The sequence below is a fragment of the Apteryx rowi genome, unplaced genomic scaffold (genome assembly GCF_003343035.1).
Source record: "Apteryx rowi isolate R43461 unplaced genomic scaffold, aptRow1 scaffold_119, whole genome shotgun sequence".
Classification (NCBI taxonomy): Eukaryota; Metazoa; Chordata; class Aves; order Apterygiformes; family Apterygidae; genus Apteryx; species Apteryx rowi.
Genome location: NW_020447408.1, coordinates 916,514 through 937,631, shown reverse-complemented (window position 1 = coordinate 937,631; position 21,118 = coordinate 916,514). Strand labels below are relative to the sequence as shown.

Below are 21,118 nucleotides of genomic sequence, written 5' to 3'. Positions count from 1 at the left end.
GCGCCCCCTGGCGGGCGGCGGCGGCGGGCGGCTGCCCGGGGACCCCCCCGGCTCCGGGGACAAACCCGCCCCCCGGGACCCTCCCAGCTCCCGGGGACACCCCGGCACCGGGGACCCCCAGGCACCGGGGACTCCCCAGCTCCCGGGGACAAACCCACCCCCCCGGGCTCCCCCTCAGTTCCCGGGGACAAACCCGCCCCCCCCAGGCTTCCCCAGTCCCAGGGACCCCCCTGAACCCCTGGGCACAAATCCACACTCCAGGGACCCCCTCCAGCCACGGGAACCCCCCCCCAGCCCCCAGCCACAACCCCCCCCTCGGGCTCCCCCAGCCCCGGGGACCCCCTCAGTTCCCGGGGACACCCCAGCCCAGGGACAAAGCCACCCCCCGGGGACCCCCCAGCCCCCGGGGAACAACCCCCCCCCAGGCTCCCCCAGTCCCAGGGACCCCCCCGAGCCCCTGGGCACAAATCCACACCCCAGGAAGCCCCCAGCCCTAGAGGCCCCCGCTCCCCCAGGCCTGCTCAACCCCTGCCACCCCACTGCTTCGCTAAGCACACAGTCTTAYCAAAAAATGAAGTTTAATGGCATTGTACACGCTCCGGGGACTGCCGTGGCGCCCGGCCGTGTGACACACAGGCCCCACGTGCAAAAGGTGCAGGCCGGGCCAGCCTCTAGCACCGCCGGCAGCATGGAGCCAACGCGTCCACAGCCACGGAGCAAAGCCGAAGGCGCGCGGGGCCGGCTGCGTGGCTCCCACGCGGTCACAGTGAACCCCCCAACTAACCTGGGAGAAGGGAACCGCCTCTCCCATCAGCCAGAAATTCTACCCTACTCTGGTTTCATAGATTGTCAGTGCAAACTCTTCTCTCGGCACCTCTCCAATCCTCCTTTCAAGTCTTTCCTGCCTTAGGCTGTGAATAATGATACAGGTAAACACTCCCGTCTTTCTGTCCAGCCAGCAGACAGGCACTTGTAACAGACCATCGGACCAGCGACCAGCTCCCATTCGAATTGGGTGGCAGTAGAGCTGTGCACTGCCCTAGAAGTAGGTCCCACACCGCGATGGTTCCCGACGTTAGCACAGCCGCAGCAGAAGCATCCTTCACTTCACCTTCCAGGTACCTAACATCACACGCAGAAGAGTCAGAATGTTACGGTTTTCTTTGTGAAGACACCATTACATCATTTCTAAAAYAAGGTACTGTTTCACACAGAAAAGTAATAAATGGATGTAAGCCAACSGTAGAAAGTCAGGTTATGTTAATATTTGTATCTTCAGTGTATCTGAACAAGAAGGATACAAGCCAATCCTCCCATGTCCCTAGTATATGCCTGGAAATTGTTCAGTAAACTAAGATCTCAATCTACTAATATTTGTGTACATAAGAAATACTATAGTTGGATGCATTGCAAAAGTCTGAGTCTTAAAGGGCTTAGTCTTCAAAATGCAAGACATAGGAAGTAAAAGGTCATCTAACTGCAAACAGCTGCCTAATATAAATAAAGCCAGCTAAGTGCTCCTTAGCATCACAAAGGCTTCGAACATCCTCATTTGCAGATATTTCCTCAAGAGGTTTTTGCCTAGGGAGCTTGACTGATGAATCCAGTTACAACATTTCCTTTATCACAAGCACTCTCTGGGGGGGGAAAAAAAAAAAAAAAGGCACGCAGCACGCCGAAAAGCAATGCTGCTGTTTGTCTGCAGAGCTGCGGTGAGCGGAGCCCCCTTGCCGAGCCCCGAGCCCCGAGCCCCGCGCCCCGCAGGGAGCTCAGAGGTTAGCTCGCAGGCTTGTGCAGGAAGCGGGCAGGAAACGGCCAACACCCTCCTGCATTCTCATGCACATACAGCACGAACGTATGTGATGGATGGCAGCCTCCTTATCATCAGCTAGACGGCAAACGGATCCTTGCCAACAGCAGCGCATTAAGTGATTCTCCTCCAAACCCACAGCAAAGGTACCGYTAAGATGTGCGCCCGCAGTCCGGGAGGTACTTGCCTTCCAGCATGTCCAGGTGGGAGGGAGGAGAAAATCACTCCAGTGCTCCTGGCTGTTTTGGGATTGAAGGCTATCACGCGGAATGCAGGGTTTCCACAGAGCTCGCTCTCTTTGGCATGTGGGTGACTTAAAACAACAAACAGAAGGCCCTGATACACAGAGGAAAAATACATCACTAAAAACAGCAGCAAGAGGGGGAAAAAATCCAAAGAATTTTCCAAAAATTAATTGCTACATTCTCTCTATAATCAAAACCTCATGAACAGTGATGCATTATTTTTACCGAATAAAATAGAAATGCTTTACTTTCCTTATCAAATTATATTAAAAAGTGAGGCARAAGCTGACTGATAAGGGGTCAAAGCGGAACAGCAAAATGACATTGCAGTGACCCAATGGGTTTTATGCACTTATCTTTCTGCTTAAAAGAGCTAAACTTGGAGTAGGATCAGATGACATTTAAAGCAGACTTTATGGGCCTCCGTTTAATCCCTAGCAACTTATCCATTTAACAAGAATTCCACGTAAACTGGCATGGCTGAAAACAGTGGCTCTAACAAAAGTCACAGGTCAGAATGAAATATCCTGGGATAGATATTCTGAAGAAGTCTCCAAAGAGTCTGACTCAAGGCATCATTATTGGACAAGAGATTCCTGTCCTAAAAGGTTGTTTACTGAAAACAATGACACCCTTGAAAAACCACAAAATCCAGCTGGAATCACAGCACAAGTGGAAGCAAATGGGAAAGAATCACTAGTATGAACTGTTTAAAAAAAAGATGTATCCTCAGCGGTATGTGTAAATAATGACCAATTCAAGTATGTTTTCTGACAGTGCAGCTTCACCATGCTGGCAGCTACCAACTTGTGAAAAGGAAGAGATTTACTGAGCACCAGCACTGGGCAACAGAACGTCTGCTTCCCACATACAAGATGTCTTGGGCTGCCGCTTTGGAATACGCTTGGATGCATCACTCTTATCAGTATACTGCAGAAAGCCAAGAATGTGAGGTAACCAATGTGGCTTATTTCTCCAAGTTAACCTATTTTCCTTTGAAATATCTTCAATGGATCTAAATACAGCGGATATTTCAATCCATTCTAGAAACCCACTCCTTTAAACCCCCGCTGCGGTTAGTCAGTGCAGTCTATGCATAAACTGTGTGCCGCTATTTCACATACGTACAGAGTCAGAATACGCTCGATGGCAGATTGAAGCTGGGTAGGAATAACCAACGTGCATCTTTTTCAGGAGCTGGCCCGTTTTCAAATTCCTGCAGTCAGTGAAAATAAAATTCTGACTGCTTTTCCATCCTCAATCTGTTATTTTTCTAATCACAGTTATACCATTATGAAAGACAGAGAGACACACTTTTGGTTCCAGATAAACCAAACCAAGACAGGACAAAAGGCTACAGAAAGATCTAACGAATATGATAAAAATGCAAGTAGAATTATAACAGCATATTTCATTCACTATATATCAGTCTAAATGCAAAGAAGTTAGAATTATGTATCAGATTCTAGGCCCTTTGAATTATTGGTTCATGGGAAAATCAGCAGCCAACCAAACCACTATATAATGTCTATAGCTAGCTGTTATAGCCACCATTTACRCCTGCAAGCTCTATCATTTAATTGCAAAGGAAACACTGACCAAACAACAATGCTGTTCACTGCAGTGGTGCCAACCAAAGCATCTCTCATTCCTTCTACTTCAGCAAAAGCCAGAACAGTTTCTTCAGGGGGCATCAAAGTCTGTCCCTCCTTGCTCCTAAACAGCAGATGCAAGCAAATGAGTAAAGCCAGCCAAAATCATACAAATGTTCCGTACACAGCACACCTCCAGAAAGAACAGGAACCTGACACTTTTCTACATCTGAGATGCCTCCTCTCCTTCCACCTGCCATACTGAGACCACGCTGAAACCAGAAGACTCACCTTCCTGTCTCTGAAAATGATATCATCTCCACTTGTTGCTCTTGCACAGTTCTGCTGCTGCTGACCAGCCTCCTATCCTTTAGCCCAAGAACAGCTTTTATAGTTCCAGTTTTTACTAGTGATTGCTTGAATGAGTCATTCTCAGAAGAATAAAGCAAGAGCCTAAGTTAAGAGAAAAGTATGCATAATGACAAAAGAAAGTAGAACTCAAACATGCCATAGCGTATAAAAAATGAACATATCTTTAAACAGCCTACCACCTCTAGGGGTGAATAAGCAAATCTTTGTAGTTGTTTTTTTTGATACCCCTTCCTTATTTTTCAAAGGTTAAAGCATTTGAAAAAGTGACAGATCAGCAAAGCACAATTTAAACCACTACAGGAGAGGAGAGTAAAGCTGCAGATATTCAGGGTGGAAAGCACTAGTAAGAAATAAATACAACACCTTATTTCTCCAATCTCCAAATCTCCCAATGCTATACACACGAGATTACAGGTGTCTGGCAGAGGAATAATCTGTATTACTGGAATCTAGGACAGTAAAGCAAGAATTCAGTGTTACCCACAATGTCCCTCTTACTTTGACTTTATTCCCATTATCTAGAGTGTTTCAAGTAAAATTATACAGAGAAGAACTAGTTTTCTTCAGACTTTTCTGAAGAAGCACAATTAGATCAACAGTGAACTTACTGCTGACTATTTCCCTAATTAAACAATCCCCACTGATATAACACAACRAATGATTCCAGGGGGCCTAAAGGGAAAGAGCATGACAAATCAGTGGCTGCTGCGCAACCACTATTCAGTACATGAAGTATCAGCATCCATCAGATAACACGTGACCATACAAACCACTGATCACCCCTGTCAACAGCGCAAATCATTCTCTTCTGTTGCCTGATGGAAGGATAATTTATGCCACCCAAAGAACTAACCTTGCACCCAAGACTCCAAGGTCCTTGTGTTAGTTCCTTGGGAACTAACACACTGTAACAAGAGAATTGTTCCAAATTCTAGAAATAAAGACCATGTCTGTACCTCTCCGGGTTGCCAAGTATAGACCTTTCCCCAGTGGCCAGGCGCCAGAAGTTTCCACAGGGAAACAGAACTCTCACAAGCCGTCACAACACATAGCTCTCTGCAGCCACCTGCTTCCCACCACATGGTACTCACATCCACAGCACAAGAATGCGAGGAATCCTGTCCAAAACAAAACAGTCCCGATATTCTTTTGATAGATACAGTTATTTAACCTGGAGGTTCAGGTTTAGAAAACTGTTACTTGAGATCCAATATGATGAGAATTTGAGGCTCAAACTTAATGCTCAAGATGTTTATTTTTGAGTGTAGTGTCAGTAAGGCATTAAGGAAAATAAGCGTGGTGGGTTTCATCCTTCGAGCAGTGAATATACTTGCTCATTTCACAGAAATCACTTATTTGAAAACAACAGGGACTCTGCAGAGCCCAGAGGTGGAACAGGACTGAGGGTACCACGGTACAGCCACAGCAAAGCCTGAGTGCCACCTATCTGKAGTCATGCACATGCTTCCCTTACTGCACATACAGGAGACAGAACTCRCAGTAGTGCAGACAAAGGTGAAAACTGAACAAAGCAAGGGCATTCTCTTCTCCCTTGTATAAAAAGTTCTCAGCTTCAGTCATGTTATTGCTGGCTAGCTGTGCCAACTCCACAGGGTTGCTTCTTGAGCAAAACTTGGCAGTTTGGTTTGAAGAAGCTAGAGGTGACCTAGCCCCTGCAAGCTCCTTTGGAGTTCAGTGGGCTTTCCCACAGATGTCGCTTCCTTGCCTGCCAACTGTCCTCTACCCCCTACAAGACACTGGAGATACAAGAGGACAGCAAAAGGACACCACTGCAGGAGGAAGATCCCATGGCTCAGCTGTGCAAACAGTCTTGGGCAAGATTTGCCTTGGTCATGGCACGTACACACAAGACTGCTCCTGAGGGGTGTGAACATTAGCATGTGCATTTGGCAGTGCTGTAATCCCAAATAAAATATGCTCCTCGCTGGGTTAGTCAGTGTCTGAAATGGGAACAGGAGGCCATGGAAGCCACTGGGCAGGCACAGTAGGTATACAAAGACTGAGATCATTTTATCTGGGGCTGAAAAAAAAATGCAGTGGTTCTATTTGTTAATACATTTGCATGCGTTTAGACATTTGACATTCAGGAACAAACCCTGAAATCCTTTCTCAGTTAAAAGCAGATATACAGGAATCTAGCCAAAGCCATTCTGGCACGCTTTACCACAAGTGAAGAAAGAACTGATCAAATTACAGAGCAATCTGATTTTTTTTTCCAGCTAGCCATTCTGCATTTTATTGTATTTTTGTTAAACCTTCTTTAAAGAGCAGCTATTGACTCAGCAAACAATTATCTGCTATTACCCCACCTTTAACTTTGATACAAGCTGCAAGTTCTCTTCTCCCAGGCCATCAAGCAGTACCACAGCCAACTGTTCTGCTACAGTTTTTTCCTGCACAAACAAAAAGTAAAGAATGAGGATAAATTTAGCTTCAAAACTACATTCAGCACTCACAAGAGTGAGGCAAAAGTGTGAACTCACTCTGCATGCTGTCGCTGGAGAGCTATTATAGGAGCATCTCTTTTTGTAACTTGCATATCTTTGAAGAATAGGAGATCCCTGAAGGTTATTTCCTGTTTTCACCCCAAAATTGTCTCTTAATATCATTTTGCATCTCTCAGTCCCACTCCCACTCCTCAGAGACTACTGATTTCCTCAGTACCCATCCCACATGTGCGTCATTCTATCTTCTATAATTGCCTTTACCAAATCCCAGCTTAAAATTTTAAGGTAGATCAACACTAGATGGGTGCCAGAAACCTTTGTTCATATACATGTTTCAAGCCTACCCCCATAATAAGCATCTAAGCCTACATCTCCAGTTTAATCAAACAAGACTTTAAAGAATTTGCACTTGAGATCAAAAGACCTTAGGCAACAGATGAATACCAAACATTTACAGAGTCAGCTAAAGGACAGCATCCAGGGCTGGCATGCAAAGAGGTCTAGCCGCAGAAGTCAGCTAAGACTTTGAAAGAGGGGACTCGCTCACGGAACCACTGGCTTGGTACCCTTGGCAGAGAGGCCAGCTTGCTACCTGTTCAACAGGTGCTCTGCAGGATCCCTGCTGTTTGCTCTCTGATTGCTGATGCTTCTTTAAGGCCATYATCTCATCAGATCTATGATTAGGGTCTCTTTCAGCTTCTAAATGAAATGTTGCACACTGTCCCTCCTCTTTTCTAGCAGATTCTGCACCACAGCTGTCCGAGTCCAGTGGAATGGCAGAGTCTCTACATTCCCTACGATCCACAACCTGGCCAGATGCTCCTTTGGAGGAATGAATGTTCACTTGCAAGGGAAGCACAGAAGGTGTGGTGGGAAAGATGTTACTGTTTACTGATGGTAAGACAGCTGGGGTTGCACCCAAGACAGGGAAAAGAGATGAGGAAATCTGAGACTCAGGCTGACTGGGAGCACCAGCTAAGACAGTCTCCATGGGAGTAAAGAGCAATTCACTTGTGCAAAGTCCCTTCTTGGAAGCTGGGCTTTCTAAATGAGGTAACTTGGACAACACATTTTTGAAAGGCGAAATCAAATTGCTTTCATGCTTCTTCTTTTCTGCATTCATTTGTGGATCTTGTGTGTCCTCTGAAGCCACACCATCTCCAGACGTACTAGGAACAAAAACCTCTAAATCATTCACAGGGGAAGATTTAAATTTCTCAAGTTTTAGTAGCCCAAATTCCTCATCAGGTAAGTGAAAGTCTTTAATACCCAGTCTGGAGGGCAGCCACTGGAGACTGCGGAAGCTAAAGAGAGAGTCTGCAGTATCAGGGTCCATAGCAGGGAGACCAAGAGAAACTGGATCCTCTGAATCCATTTGATGGCTATGTCCTCTTTTGCTCTCAMCTAGACACAGAAAGACATAATATGAGAGAGAACATCACATCATAAAACAACCAGCAACTAGCCCTCCAATCTCTTATCTAGAGTGTCGCAACACTCTAATCTATTTTCCAAAAACAGCCACATCCCTCTTAACACATGGAAGTGACATTTTCTGGGAAGACATTACATTCCACAATTGCTCTGCATTAAGGCTTCAGCTAAAACATCATTGGCAAAGGCTGCCAGAATTGACGGAATGCCTAGCTAGATTCTGTTCCGTCTTTCTCCCAACACTTTTTCTTTTCACAGAATTCACAGACTATCAGACTGTAATACCAATCTTTGTGTTTCACACTTGTCAGCACTAAAAACTCATTAATGCCCAGACACAGTTGGCGAAACAGAGATTTATGTCCATTTGCTGAAAAATCAGGTCGAGCTTGCAAAAACTTTACTCTAGCAGCAAAGCCAGCTTAAGACTTTCTCAGCCCTGCTCCTCATCCATGCACTGCTGTTCACACCCTGCCACTGTGCCAAGGCAGCAGTTTCTGGAATTGTGCAAGTAACAGGGGCACCACAATGATCTCAATTGTTTAAAAAAAGCTTCAACTCTCAAGAGACAAAAAGTTAACCCAGATCAGATTTTCCTGCATAAAAATAATATGTCAGGGTGTGAACAGCAGTGCATGGATTTACTTAGCCATTTCCCTGCCTTACAGTTGGGCTCTAGTTTTAGGGAGTGCTTTTACTTGATGAAATACCTTTTGAGACTCGACTGGCTCTCTGTCTTGCAGAGGAACGTAGGGGACGGTGTGGAGAGAGACATTCATTAATCCCTAGGAGCTGCTCAGCCCTGCAGGCTCCTCGCACATGTTGATTCTTCACATGTTCCACTGGATGTTTATCAGATTGACACACACTTAAGTTAACATCCAGATCTCCTACGCAGCTGGCAAAAGTTTCTTTCCCTGGGTTCAAAGAATCACTCTTCTGAAGTGGATTTTGAACCTGTTCTAACAGAGTCTTATGGCATTTGCCAAGTACTTGACTTCCAACAGAAGAAGGATCAGCACTCATTGGCTGCATAGTGCCAGGCGCTTCTGTCTCTCCAGACCCAAGAGCTGCAGCACCAGACAACCTTATCTCATCTAAAGACGATTTTTCAAGATTACCCTTGGAGTTTTCCTTTTCGCTCTGACAGTCGTTTGATAAGACACTACTGCTTTCTTTTGGTGTTACGAGATCCAAATCCACTAGAAGTTCCTGTGACGCTTGATTCACAGTGGGTTTGCATGCAGACTTTCTTCTTCCCTTTTGTTTCCTCTGTGATTGTCTCTGCTCGTTCTTTGTGCTAGCAATACTGTTCTGAGAGATGGATCCAAGCGAAGTGCTGCTACTGTCAGATGGAGGAAGAGATTGTCGAGGACTACTTGAATTCACTGGACTGTTTTCTGCACCAAGAAAAGGGAATGGCACGGCCCCTGACTCCTCATCATTTTCAACTGCTTCTTGGGAGGGCCGATCTGAATTTGCATCTTTCTGCTTGCACTTATTTCGCAGACCTTTCTTGCTCCTACCCAGCTGGCTGAGAATTACTGCATCTAGGTCCACTTTCCTCTGGCAATTAGACATACGGCGAGTTGTCCTGACATAGTATTCAACTGGAAATAGAAGCCCTTCAACAACTGTGCAAGAGTTCAATGCACTTTCAGTTTCAGGAGTTGTCACCTTCTCTAGGTGAGAAAATCTTGACTCAGTTTCAAGCTCTTGAGTCTCCAACAGTTTTTCAACATTGCCTGTAAGAGAATCTGTAGGAAAGCGATTTAAACCATTAGTGTCATTCTGATTTCCTTCAGGGTTTTCGCTCTCATTAATTACAGTGTTATTTCTGTCAGTGGGCAATACTTCTTTCTCCGACACTAAATCCAAGAGCTTACATAATTCTCCCTGATCTTCACACTTACTCTCATTAATTGTTTGGTTTTTTACATTGGAAGGTTCTTTTCCTCCATCATCACTGGTGTCAGGTAAAATAGATTCACTGTTTTCTAAACACAGCGGTGCAGGCTCACAGTTAGCAGACACAGCCACAGCATTTGGGGGCCCAGGCTGCCGGACATCACTGCTGTCCCTTGAAGCACATGAAAATAGCTCAGGCATTCCTACAGGGATACTGTCTTCAAGTGTTTCTTGTACGACTCCTAACTCTGCATCTGGAGGTGTTAAACTGTTTCCTTCTCTCCTCACAAGGGCTGGTCTGGAGGCTCTGTGAGCATCTTCCTCCATGTTTGAGAAACTGCTTCGTCTGAACACTGGTGACCCAAGGTCCTCTTCATTGGCCATTTGATTTTTCACCTTTTCATCAGCRTTTATTAGCAGCACATCATGCAGAGATTCCCTTTCCTCTGGCACCACAGTCTTTGTTCTCCTCCTCCTCAGCTTCATCATACCTCTTGAGGTTTGGGTTTTTTTCTCCTCAGCAGCAGGCCTAACAATTCCACTGCAGACATTTTCCCGGCTAGCCTTTGTACTTTCTGCCTGTGAACTGTTTGACAAGCTAACTTTGTCGTTGAAGAATTCAGGTTTTTGTTTAAATGTGACAGATGTTTTCTTCTTTGTGCCAGGAACAGAGCAGCTTTTGGTCTGTAACTGACAGGTTTCATGTTTACCAGCACTAGGAGATACGGTATCTCTAGAACCTGTGGAAAAAAAAAAGTCTCATGTGTGAAAGTACTCCCAAAAAAGTCCCATCCAAGAAAAACATCATACAGTGAAACCAGACAACTTTGGCAGGAGCGAAAGACTAGGAATGTTCCTGGGATCTTACAGGCAGGACTGAAGAGCACTGGCAGACCTGCTGAGGGGGAAAGGAGAGAGCACTCGTAAGAAGGGATGTTATTGTAGATGATGATTTAGCAATACTGGAAAAGCTGCATATTGGGTACAAAGGGGAGCAGATGCGGCAACAGCAGCAGTGGACAGCTTGAGTCAGAACCAAAGCGTGTCAATAGAGTTGCAGGTATCCCAGCTCCAACAGGACTGGGTGCTGTGTGCCAGGACTTGGGCACCAAGGCAGAAAGGATCTGAGCTGGCTCCTCACTCCTGATCTGCAGCCTGCGCATTGGCTTGGGGAGRAACAACGGGGAGGAAAAATAAAGTTTTCAAGGACTGCAGCTGGGGGTATTCACACGGATCTGTTCAGAAAGGCAAACCGCCAGGAAACACCACGCAGCTGTGCGCAAAGGCACCGCTTAACCTCCTACCTGCGGGGCTCTGCGGGGTCTCCCCTTCCCCGAGCAGGCGGTTTTGCTCTGCGACCGTTCTCTGGACGAAGCCCTGAACTCTCTCGGCTCTCTGCGCGCGCTGATAACACAACAGCGGGTCAGGGCTCGGGCGCCGAGGAAACACGCCTTCCCCCCGCCGCTCCGCCACCCGGCCCGGCCCGGCCCGGCCCGCTCACCCGCAGCCGGCTCACGGTCTCGCTGTACTCCCGCCTCAGCAGCGCCAGCTTCTCCCGCAGCTGCAAGACAAAACGTGACGGGGTGGTAGCGCCGCCCGGCCCCGGCCCCGGCCCCGCCCCCGCCGCCGCGTGTCCTGAGGCGGAGGAGGCGGGCCGCGGCGCGTGGGGGGTTAACGCTCCCACGGGCCGAAAGCGAGTAATTTAATTGAGGATGATGCACCTTCTCCCGCTCGGCGCCGCTCAGCTCCTCCATGGCCGCGGCCGCCTGCCGGAAGCGCGCCGCGCGCGCGAGCCGCCGCGTCGCCATGGCAACCGCGCCGGGATTGGCTGCGCCCTCGGCGGAAGCGCCGGCGGATGGGAAGTGACGCGCCGGAAGGCGGGTGTGGCGGCGCGGAAGTGGCGGAGCCATGGAGCTGAGCGAGATGCTCTACAACAAGTCCGAGTACATCGAGACGGTGCGGCCGCGCTGGGCGGGGGGCGGCGGGCGGCGGGGCCGGGGCGCCTGAGGGGGCCTGGCCGGGGGAGCCGGGGGCCGCRGTGACCCGCCTCTTCTCCCCGCAGGCGTCCGGCAACAAGGTGAGCCGTCAGTCCGTGCTGTGCGGCAGCCAGAACATCGTCCTCAACGGCAAGGTGGGCGCGGCCGCGGGCGGCCCCTTCCAGCCAGCGCCGGGGGATCCGCGCGAGCGTGGGAACGCGCCCGCCGCGCCGCCCCCGCCCCTGCCCCTGCCCCTGCTGGGCCCCGCTCGGCCCGCGGGGGAGGCGGCCCAGCCCCCGAGTCCGGCCACCATCGCGGCTGCGCCACGCCGCTGCGTTATCCTTGGGCCGCCCCCTCGCCCCTCAGACACCGGAGCTTTGCTCTTGGCAGAGCCRAAGAAAACTTACTGCGGGCGTGAGCAGCTCTCGGTACTTTCGTCCATGCGACGGCAAAGGCGTATTTCTGCCTGCTCTTAAGTCTCGCTTTGTGCAGCTCACTTACTAACGCGATGGGAGAGCAGCCAGTGTTTCTGGGCTCTGTGCCATTTTCTCTGTTCTCACTCTTCTTTTGACTAAAAGAACCATCTGTAATGTAATATGGTTTCATTGAAGTAGTCTGACTTCTGCATGAGTCTTCATAAGAACTAGTAACACCGACAGAAATTGGAGCTCATTCATCTCTTTCTCTTCCTATCCAGACAATAGTTATGAACGACTGCATCATTCGGGGTGACCTGGCAAACGTAAGGGTTGGACGCCACTGCGTGGTGAAAAGCCGTAGTGTCATTAGACCACCCTTCAAGAAGTTTAGTAAAGGGTAAGAATTGCCTTCCTTCAGGAAGCAAACTGAAGTTAAAATTCGTATACTTAAAAATATTAGGTTGTGTAGGATCTGTATTTAGAGGGCTGTGTTCCTTTTGCAACAATTTTGCATAAATATGTCCCTCTAAACCTGCTTTTTCTTCAAATTGTCAGCTTTGCTTTGAGGGTTACTGTGCCTTTCAAACTGTAATATGGAAAGACTGGGATATGTTAAAATAGCGAAGTGAAGAACGTGTTTCATTTGTTCTTCATTTATTTGCAGTCTTTAGATCTAAGCATGTTTTACTGACATGACATATTCCTGTTGTTTCTTTTGGTCATCTTTTAGAAATATCTGAGAAAAGACCGGCTGCTGTTCAAATCTTCCTTAGTATCAAACTTGCCTCTGGTAATATAATTGGAGATGGCAGACTTCATGGTGTGATTTTAGGTCTAATAGCATTGTGGACTAGTCTGTATATTGTGTTACCTAAACAAATAACTCTCTCTTCTGTCACAGGGTCGCTTTCTTTCCTCTCCACATTGGTGATCATGTCTTCATAGAAGAGGACTGTGTTGTCAATGCAGCCCAGATTGGCTCCTATGTCCACATAGGCAAGAATTGCGTCATCGTGAGTGCTCTTTGTCAGTCTTTACTTCAAACTTTTGAGTACTATTGAGACTGTAACAACAATGGAAAGGTATCCACACCCATAGTTTGTAGCAAGCATGCTGTTCCCTTCTTCTTCCTTTTCCTTCTCCACAGAAAGTGGTGCTTTACATGTTGTCATTCTGAGGACAGCAAGTACAGCTGACCACTGTTTGGAAAACCGGTTCCAACAATATTGTCTCTATGGCAAATGGGACTCAGCTGGGAACCTTCTAGCACTGACTTATAAGAAACAGGCAATTGCACTGTGAGACTCATTTAGTTCCTCTCTGCCTGTAATGAATGCTAAGCGATGACTCTCATTAAATGGCTTTCTGTATWAGTTAATAATTTCTGTCTGCTCTTAAGCCTCACTTTGTGCAGTGTTAATGTGCAGGTTGGTGTTTTACTGAAACAGGGGCATGCAGTTGCTAATTATCTCAGACAAGCTGCTAACTGTCCTGTGTTTTGTTAAATACTGCAGCAATTTGGAACTAATCACTGTAGCCTATGTGAAAGACATGCTTGTTCTCTTTTCAGGAGCTGCATTTACATAGTCTGGACATGTAGTGGTTCCTTTTCATTGGTACTTGTTCTTGCATAGCTTAAAAGTCAGATGAAGCCCAAAGACGATCAGTAATCAGCATGTTAGGAACTTCTGATATCTCTGTATCCAGGGAAGAGAGCCTTCCCCCGAAGCACAGTGGATTTGTGAATCTACACAAATAATGCAAAACAGTCAAAGTTACTGTCTGCTGAGCTACAGACCTTGCTGTGTTACTGCGTGACTAGGGTTATTGGTTCCAACTTGCACATTGACGTGTTAATGTGTAACTCCCTGTGTACATGTGTTACTCAAGAGCAAGTAGACTTTTTTTCCTTAGAAAAAAAATAATTCAGCCTCTTAAATGCTGTTGGGAACAGCATTCAGTCAGGGTGAAGATATATTCCCATGTTTCCCTTATTATGCGGAATGAGTTTTGAGGAGTTAAACTTGTTGAACTTCAACTTACCAGGAATAAATAAAAAAGAATTGTGAGTATAAACTTTACCTGGTCTCTGTTTTAGGGTCGTAGATGTGTTCTGAAAGACTGCTGCAAAATCTTAGACAATACGGTATTACCTCCTGAAACRGTTGTCCCACCTTTCACAGTATTCTCGGGCTGCCCAGGTAAGCTCCCTCTAATTTTACTTGTACGTAAATGTGGATAACTCGGATATTCTTATTTAAAAAAAAAAAAAGTTGCTGTGACAAAGGCTCCTATATGCATGGGGCCTAGAAATAAAGGCATAGGACACTTGGTGAAATGAAAAGTAACATTTTTAGCTTGTGAAACTCGCTGCTTTGGGATGTGTCAGGTAGATGGTGTATGCTTACTCATAATAATATGGCTGGGATGACAATACGTATGCCAGCAGTGGCCATCCTTTATAGAAAGCAACACAGCCTTTCAGGCATCTAGAATTCAGCAGGTGCTTGGGCTCTGGCAGAGGGAATGCTTCCTTTTCAGTGGTTTCTGGTTTTGTAGGTGTTTCCTTAAGTTCAGCTGTAGGAATTCCACATTATTCATATTTTAATAGAGAGGGAGGCACACTGAATTAGTTCCTGCCTGTCAACCTGGCTGCACTGGAGGCCTCATTGTACAAATTGTGCAATCTGTTGTTCATCTTCAGATACTGTTTTATGGGGAAGGGCAGAAGCTGTTAGAGGACCCAGCTGAGGCAGGTTATCTGACTTCCATGCCGGAGGGTAGATGGGAGCGACCCCACTGTATTGAGAGAAGAGCCCTTAGCTGTTCTATTAGTATTTACTTGCAATTCAATCATAAAATAGAGTAACTGCTTTGAATGTTGAATATAAGCTCATTTTTGCTTCCTCCTTCAAGAATGCTGATGGTCATGCTGTTGTTCCTCTTCCAGGACTCTTCTCTGGGGAACTCCCGGAATGTACCCAGGAACTCATGATTGACGTTACAAAGAGCTATTACCAGAAGTTCTTGCCGCTCACTCAGGTCTAGTAGCCTATTTACCATGTTTCAGAGCAATAAAGACACATAGGAGTACTTTGGGAGGGGGAGAGGAATATTGGTCAGAAAATCCAGGGCATGGTCCTCTGCTGTTGCTGAACACTTCTGCGGGTGTTCCTCAGCACTAATGGTCTGGCCAAGCAGTCCCTTGTGAAAGCTGCTGTGTCATGTTGTTTAAACTTTGTATGGTCATTCAAATGTACTTCATTCCATGCCGTCTGAATTGTGCCATTAAATGTTCTGGAGCTAGGAAAGCTGATACAATTCCCTTTAGGGCAATGTCTGTTGCAGTTGAGCAACAAGGCAGAGTTGACAGCTCATACTCTGCAGCCAAAGCCTGTCTTTCACATCATTTCTGTTCCTAACCCAAAGCAAGTGGGTTTACATCTGCTAGAAGTAACCTTCATCCTTGAACAGAAGTGTTATGTGGCTGACATGCTTGTTTTGGGCAGTTATTTACTGTGGTTCATTAGAGCCAATGCTTTCCTTCAGAAAAATATGTGTTGATCTAGGGCCTGTGTGTTGAGGTGGATGGCCTCTTCCTTTTTTCCCTGCAGACCAAGCCTCTCCTATAGGAACAGGGTATCTTTTATCCTGTGATTGGTTTTAGCACTTTTGGCTGACAGATTGAAACCTGTCTTACTCTGACTTGCCTGATAGGACACTTAGCTTTTAGCTCTTGAAGTAGACACCAGTTGTGTGCTCTCACCAATCATGCAGGGTTAGGATTCTCATGTCTGATGCATGTTCTTTTTCCTGAACATCACAGACCTCAAAAAGCCAAAGGGCTTTGGAAAGAGGATTATCATTTCACTCTCAAAATTCAGTGTAGCAGAAGGTGGGGAATTAAAAGCAGAAAATGGAGGTGGGTGGGAGAATGCTGCAATTGTCCCCATTTGTTGCCCACTGTGTATATTTGCAGAAAGCTCTTCAGTGCTTTTTTGCATCATAAAACTTAAGATGGAGATTCAGACTTCTTGGAAAGAGTGAATGTTTCATTTTGCACGTGTAATACAGCTGCAGTTATTCTTGTTGGGARCAGCTGTGTGCAAGTTGGACACGGCTGATACTTTATGTACTCGACTCAGTACCAGACTACTGGCCAAAAATGAATCTGCCTGCTCTGGTTTTGTTGTATTAAAGCTTAGCATCAGCCCTTTGTAGCTTTTAAAACTGGGGCTTCTGCATGTTGTAGTGTACCAGCTGGGGGCTAGAATGCATATTAGGTAGTAGGTGTGCGACTGTGAGACCRGCAGCCCTGGTGCATTCAAGCTGTTCTGTATAATGCAGAGTACTGAAATACATTAATTAGCAAACAGCTATAAAAACACTAAAGTGTGTAGCAACTACTGTTAATCAAATGTAAAACCAGTGTCTGGTTTGTTTGTATTTTTACTGTACATAAATTAAAAGCCTCTTAAGTTATTCAAGTGACTCAAGGTTGTGACTTTCCAAATCAAACTGCTGAAAGTAGAGTGAGGTTTCTGTTGTGCTTGTGCACATGTACCACAGTCTCTTGTTCTGTGAATATTACAGGCATGCAGTGTCAGTGCATTAAAAAGTGAAGTACAGTGTGAAACAGCTTCTACTTTTCTGTTTCTGAGCTGATGACTTTCACCAACAAATGAAGTGATTCCAGCATGGCTGTTTTGTAGAGGCTCTGAAATACAGAATTTTTTTACTTCTATTCTTGATACTGAAATGAGAATCCTAAAGCCACCAGGGTGACTGTAAAATCCTCTCTCTTCAGCACTGAAACTTTAAGCATGCCTATTCTGTACAGCAGCTGCTCCAATGATGTTGCTTCAAGCACTTGGAAATGGCCTGCTTTTTGGATCTAGCAGTCTCGGATGATATAACTCCTCTCCTTTTGCATCTGTGCAAAAAAAGCAGGAGCTGGAGCCAGCTTTCTCATGGCAGCAAACACAGTTGCAACAAGATGTGATTTTGTGTTGAGGCTGTAACAGGCTGATACTGGTCCATTCCATTGGAGAATTCAATAGTTAGGTCATGTCTCTTTCAACAGAAGTAAAATGTCTTGCTAGAAGCCCAGATTCAGTAGGACTGTTGTATCACCTAGTCCCATACAGGCTAGAAATAGCTGTTTAATGGCAGCTGTATTTATGAAGCCCTCCTGAAGTGGGAGTGGAGACAAATGCAGAAGGGAACTGTGTTCTTTCTGTGATCTTGCGGGGGTTCAGGGGGTGATTTATATGTAAAAGGGCCAAGCTTGCTACTTTTTCTACCTGGGTGAAAAGTATGAAGCCATAAGTGTTCCTGACATTTGTACTACAGGCAGTTTCCTAATTGACTTCAACTGCCAATATGATTAGCTCCTCCTGTCCAAAATCTGACTGGCCCTTGCAGAAGCCGTTTGCTGTGAGGGGCAAAAGGAGGCTGCCTCAGTCACCAGACCTCACAGGCTTTGGGACTCTTGCGAGATTTTGTGCATGTCAGATGTTTAGGTGTTTATGCTGCCACTCGTTAGTACTACTTYGCACTGTTAACTTGCTATCAGCTGTCTCTTGATGTGTGTGAAGTAGCACTGTATCTGGTCCGGAAGGGCCTATATGTGCTGTGTTGCCATGGTGTCACTTCAAAGTTTCAACACCGCATAGTACATTTCACCGGGATCGCTTGATTAACGACCACAGTTGAGCAGCATGAAGCTAGAGCGGGGGAGGAGGGCGGGCTGTTTAGCTGAGGGATATGAGTTTGAGAATGRAAATGGGACTGCAGCTGGAAAAGTCTCAGGAATGATGTACTTCCACCATCACTTGAACAGCACAGCTGTAGTGTATTGAGGGATATGTAACTGTACAGCCACTTACACATTTCTCAGCCTTGTCTTCCTTCTAGCAGGCTGATTAAAACCTGTTTTATTGTCTCTGTTAAGGTGGCCTCTGCCAGGGTCTAAAAACAAGTCACCACTGAAGATCTCAAATACTCAGCAATGTTAACATTCCTTAGATTTGGTCACTTTGCCCTCCTGTCCTCTGAAGCATCACTGACCTGGGCTCATCTCTACACCTCTGCCAGCTCTCTGGAATGATGGAGTATCAGTAGGTTGCAGCATGCTTCTACAGCCCCTGGGAATTGTAGTTTTCTGATGTCAACATTCAGTTTAGTGAAGTGCAGTGAAACTTGACTTCCAAAAGAGGGCTTTGCTGCACAGCCAAAGAGCAGCTGTAGGTGCTTGGGGAAGCATGATGCTCGAAGGGACGGGGAGGGAAATGTAAATTCCTTCTTTCAAGACTTTTAGCAAAAAGTGATCACTTCAAACAGTAAATCACTATGTTGCTTCATTGATCCTATATACGTCACTTTGCTCTGACCAAGACTGGAGGCACATGCTACTTGTGTTGATCACTCTTATGGAGGGCATTTAAAGTCCTCAGGAACGTAAAACTGGGGCTTCAGAATGCTCCTCTCTTTTACTCTGCGTCCACTGTCATCTGCTAGGGGTTGTAGTATCTGCCTGGTACTAGAGTCAGGAGTAACTGTACTCACTGTAACTGGCTGAGCAAGACCAGGCAGCGCAGCAAGCACGATCTGTTTGGAATTTGGCTGGAATGTGCCCTGACCCCCATCACCCTCCCCGTTGCTGCACAGCATTGCTCCCAAAGCCAAACTTCTGCCAACCTGTGGGACCACAGAAGCCCCTGAGAGCCAGACCTTCCCATTGCGTAGTTACACTTATGTGATGCTTTGAGCCAGTGCTGAGACGGGAGATCCAGCCGCTCCTTCGTGTCCTCATCCTAGCTTCAGCRTACAGCCATGCACGCCTGGAGGGAGAGAGCAGGCTCGTGGCCCCAGGTGCTCTGGCTGACCTGGTTTTGTGCTGTTCTTGGTTATTGTTCATTGGTGCTTCGTTCTGGGCCAGCAGGCAGCAAGATCAGATTAAGGGATGAGTACCTATGCTAAGGTTGCTTTTCTTAACACATGGTGTTCTTAGATTACAGGAACAAGCTCTCCAGGCCCCAGTGCACATGTGGTCCATTGCTGCCATTTTATTTCCTAAATAGTATCCCACATGGTCACTGGGATGAGGAAGGTGAAAAAGTCATTAACGAGGCCAGGCACAAGTACAYTCAGCTGGCAAAATCCCACCCCCAGGTGACAGAGAGGGAAAGGAGAGGTGCCACCAGAGAAGCTGAAAATGACAGCAGGAATATGTGGGATTACAGACTAAAAATCAGCAAAATGACCAGATTCTTGGGGGAATGCGGACATATATAAACAAGCAATGTTTTACCTTGGAGGAGTCACAAAAATGTGCAGGGAACTGAACTGTCTAGTTGCCATTTCTCTTTCACAGAAAAAACGTACCAAGTACAAACTATAACATGAATTTCCCTTCACAAAATAGTTAAACTAAGTCTGCCAGAAGAACTTCACTGAAAAGCTGCTTACAGCCCACAGGAGTGGGGGAAAAGGACTCAAGCTAAAATCACCTTTGGCTGTCACTTGAAAGCCACTCATTCCTTACGGGGAGGACAGTTCTGCAACTAGTACCGTTTGTGTATTTGTGTCTATAAATTCTCTTTGACTTCCCAAATCCACAAATCATGGTATTGATTCAAACAACTATAGACATGTATAACACTGCCTTGAGGAATTCGGAGTATTTCAATATTGTCCAATGCTGCCCTGGTCTTTGTGAGCTGGTTCTCAGCTATGTCTCATCCCCCTAGAACCTGCATGCTTGTACGTGTGCCTGTGTGCTTACTTGAGCCCTTCTTGTACACACAAATAAACAGGTAAAAATAACTCTGCTGAAGGGTTGGCTGCAGTGTCGTATCAACGCTATATTGGTGCTGTGCTGCCAAGAGGGTTTCACGTGTGCTCAGGCTGGTAAGCTAAGGCTTTTATCAGACAGACAAGCAATCAACATCTGAGTGGCAGTATTAAGCACCGCAAAAAATAAATGAAATTTCCACTCTCTTGTGGGAGACATTTAGACAGCGGAAAGCTCCCATTTATAACTCAGAGATTGTTTCAGCCTCTGCCAAGGCGGATGGCAAACTGCCCTAAGTCTGGTTGACCTCAACAAGTCTGTCAGAGTGCTCTGCCAACTGCTTGTCCTCTTTTCCCAGTTTTTCAGCTCAAAACGGGGGGTACCTGGCCTCATTTGCATCCCCTTTCTTGGCCTCTCCTCGCGCTGGCAGTGAAGCCTCAAGCCCTCCCAGCGGTTCGCCACTGAGGTGACCTGGAGGTGCAGCTGGGAGGGAGTGCTCGTCCTCCCRCTCGGAAAAGCCCGTGGCCAGCACAGAGCCAGTCCTCCAGCCTCAGCGGACTGCCTCCGTCTTAAGCCACAGCCCTGGATCTTATCGGCACGATAGCAGCACCAGCTAGAGGCACACCGGAGCCCGGCTTCGGGCCGGCCCATCTCCAAGGTGCTGCCGGACGCTCTGTGCGCTCTCGGGGTGGATGGGGAGGCCACGGGGCAGGCGCCGTGTCCCCTGCTCCGGGCTCGGCGCCGATCCRGCGTCGCGGCTGCCTGCTGGCGCTTGGCGTCCTGGAGGGAAGGGGCATCCGKGCCCCGGGGGAACGCGGGCCCTCGGGAGCACCTGGGAGGGACGAGGCTGAGCGCACGAGGCCTCCGGCGGCCTCCCCCACGAAACGTTTCGGCGCTCCTCGCGCTGCTGCCCGCGGGCTCCAAGGTGGCAGCCGCTGCTGGGGGTGAACACGGCAGTGCCAGGCCGCCCGCAGGGCCACCGGCCTGGCGCTCCCCATCCCCGAGTGCCGTCGCCGCACGGCCCTGCGCTCGCGTGTCGCCTCACCGCGTGCGCCRGGGAGGCCGAGCACACGTGCCCTCTTGCCCTCCATGCCAGAAA

The 21,118-nt window shown here is 47.2% G+C and overlaps 4 protein-coding genes across 7 annotated transcripts in view; 2 read left to right on the top strand and 2 right to left on the bottom strand.

The window, feature by feature from the left end:
• Positions 1 to 909, bottom strand: part of NDUFAB1 (NADH:ubiquinone oxidoreductase subunit AB1) — a 3,615-nt gene extending 2,706 nt beyond the window's left edge. Inside the window, exon 1 of the mRNA XM_026085818.1 lies at positions 785 to 909. Within this exon, the coding sequence (XP_025941603.1) occupies positions 785 to 811 (27 nt within the window). The 5' untranslated portion in view covers positions 812 to 909. The remainder of the gene's footprint in view (positions 1 to 784) is intronic.
• PALB2 (partner and localizer of BRCA2) lies at positions 873 to 11,602 on the bottom strand. Of its 3 annotated transcripts, XM_026085789.1 has the most exons (13): positions 11,551 to 11,602; positions 11,331 to 11,390; positions 11,134 to 11,233; positions 8,632 to 10,569; positions 7,080 to 7,891; positions 6,350 to 6,433; positions 4,976 to 5,137; positions 4,383 to 4,468; positions 3,939 to 4,100; positions 3,655 to 3,771; positions 3,184 to 3,271; positions 1,998 to 2,146; positions 873 to 1,122 (listed from the first exon to the last, which is right to left on the bottom strand). In XM_026085789.1, the coding sequence occupies exons 1-13, from the start codon at positions 11,581 to 11,583 to the stop codon at positions 891 to 893; spliced, it is 4,023 nt and encodes a 1,340-aa protein (XP_025941574.1). In that variant the 5' UTR covers positions 11,584 to 11,602; the 3' UTR covers positions 873 to 890. The 3 variants fall into 3 exon arrangements, with proteins under 3 accessions (XP_025941574.1, XP_025941591.1, XP_025941584.1); XM_026085799.1 differs by lacking the exons at positions 873 to 1,122; positions 3,184 to 3,271 and having other exon boundaries at positions 2,035 to 2,146; XM_026085806.1 differs by lacking the exons at positions 3,184 to 3,271; positions 3,655 to 3,771; positions 3,939 to 4,100; positions 4,383 to 4,468; positions 4,976 to 5,137.
• An 84-nt stretch (positions 11,603 to 11,686) lies between these two features.
• DCTN5 (dynactin subunit 5) lies at positions 11,687 to 20,061 on the top strand. 2 transcript variants are annotated; one of them, XM_026085865.1, is made up of 7 exons: positions 11,687 to 11,785; positions 11,892 to 11,960; positions 12,503 to 12,621; positions 13,126 to 13,237; positions 14,323 to 14,425; positions 15,175 to 15,266; positions 18,178 to 20,061. In XM_026085865.1, the coding sequence occupies exons 1-7, from the start codon at positions 11,738 to 11,740 to the stop codon at positions 18,196 to 18,198; spliced, it is 564 nt and encodes a 187-aa protein (XP_025941650.1). In that variant the 5' UTR covers positions 11,687 to 11,737; the 3' UTR covers positions 18,199 to 20,061. The 2 variants fall into 2 exon arrangements, with proteins under 2 accessions (XP_025941650.1, XP_025941656.1); XM_026085871.1 differs by having other exon boundaries at positions 11,702 to 11,785; positions 11,892 to 11,906.
• The window catches only part of PLK1 (polo like kinase 1), an 8,177-nt gene continuing 6,373 nt past the window's right edge, over positions 19,315 to 21,118 (top strand). The window contains exon 1 of the mRNA XM_026084651.1: positions 19,315 to 19,335. Coding sequence (XP_025940436.1) covers positions 19,315 to 19,335 — 21 coding nt within the window. The remainder of the gene's footprint in view (positions 19,336 to 21,118) is intronic.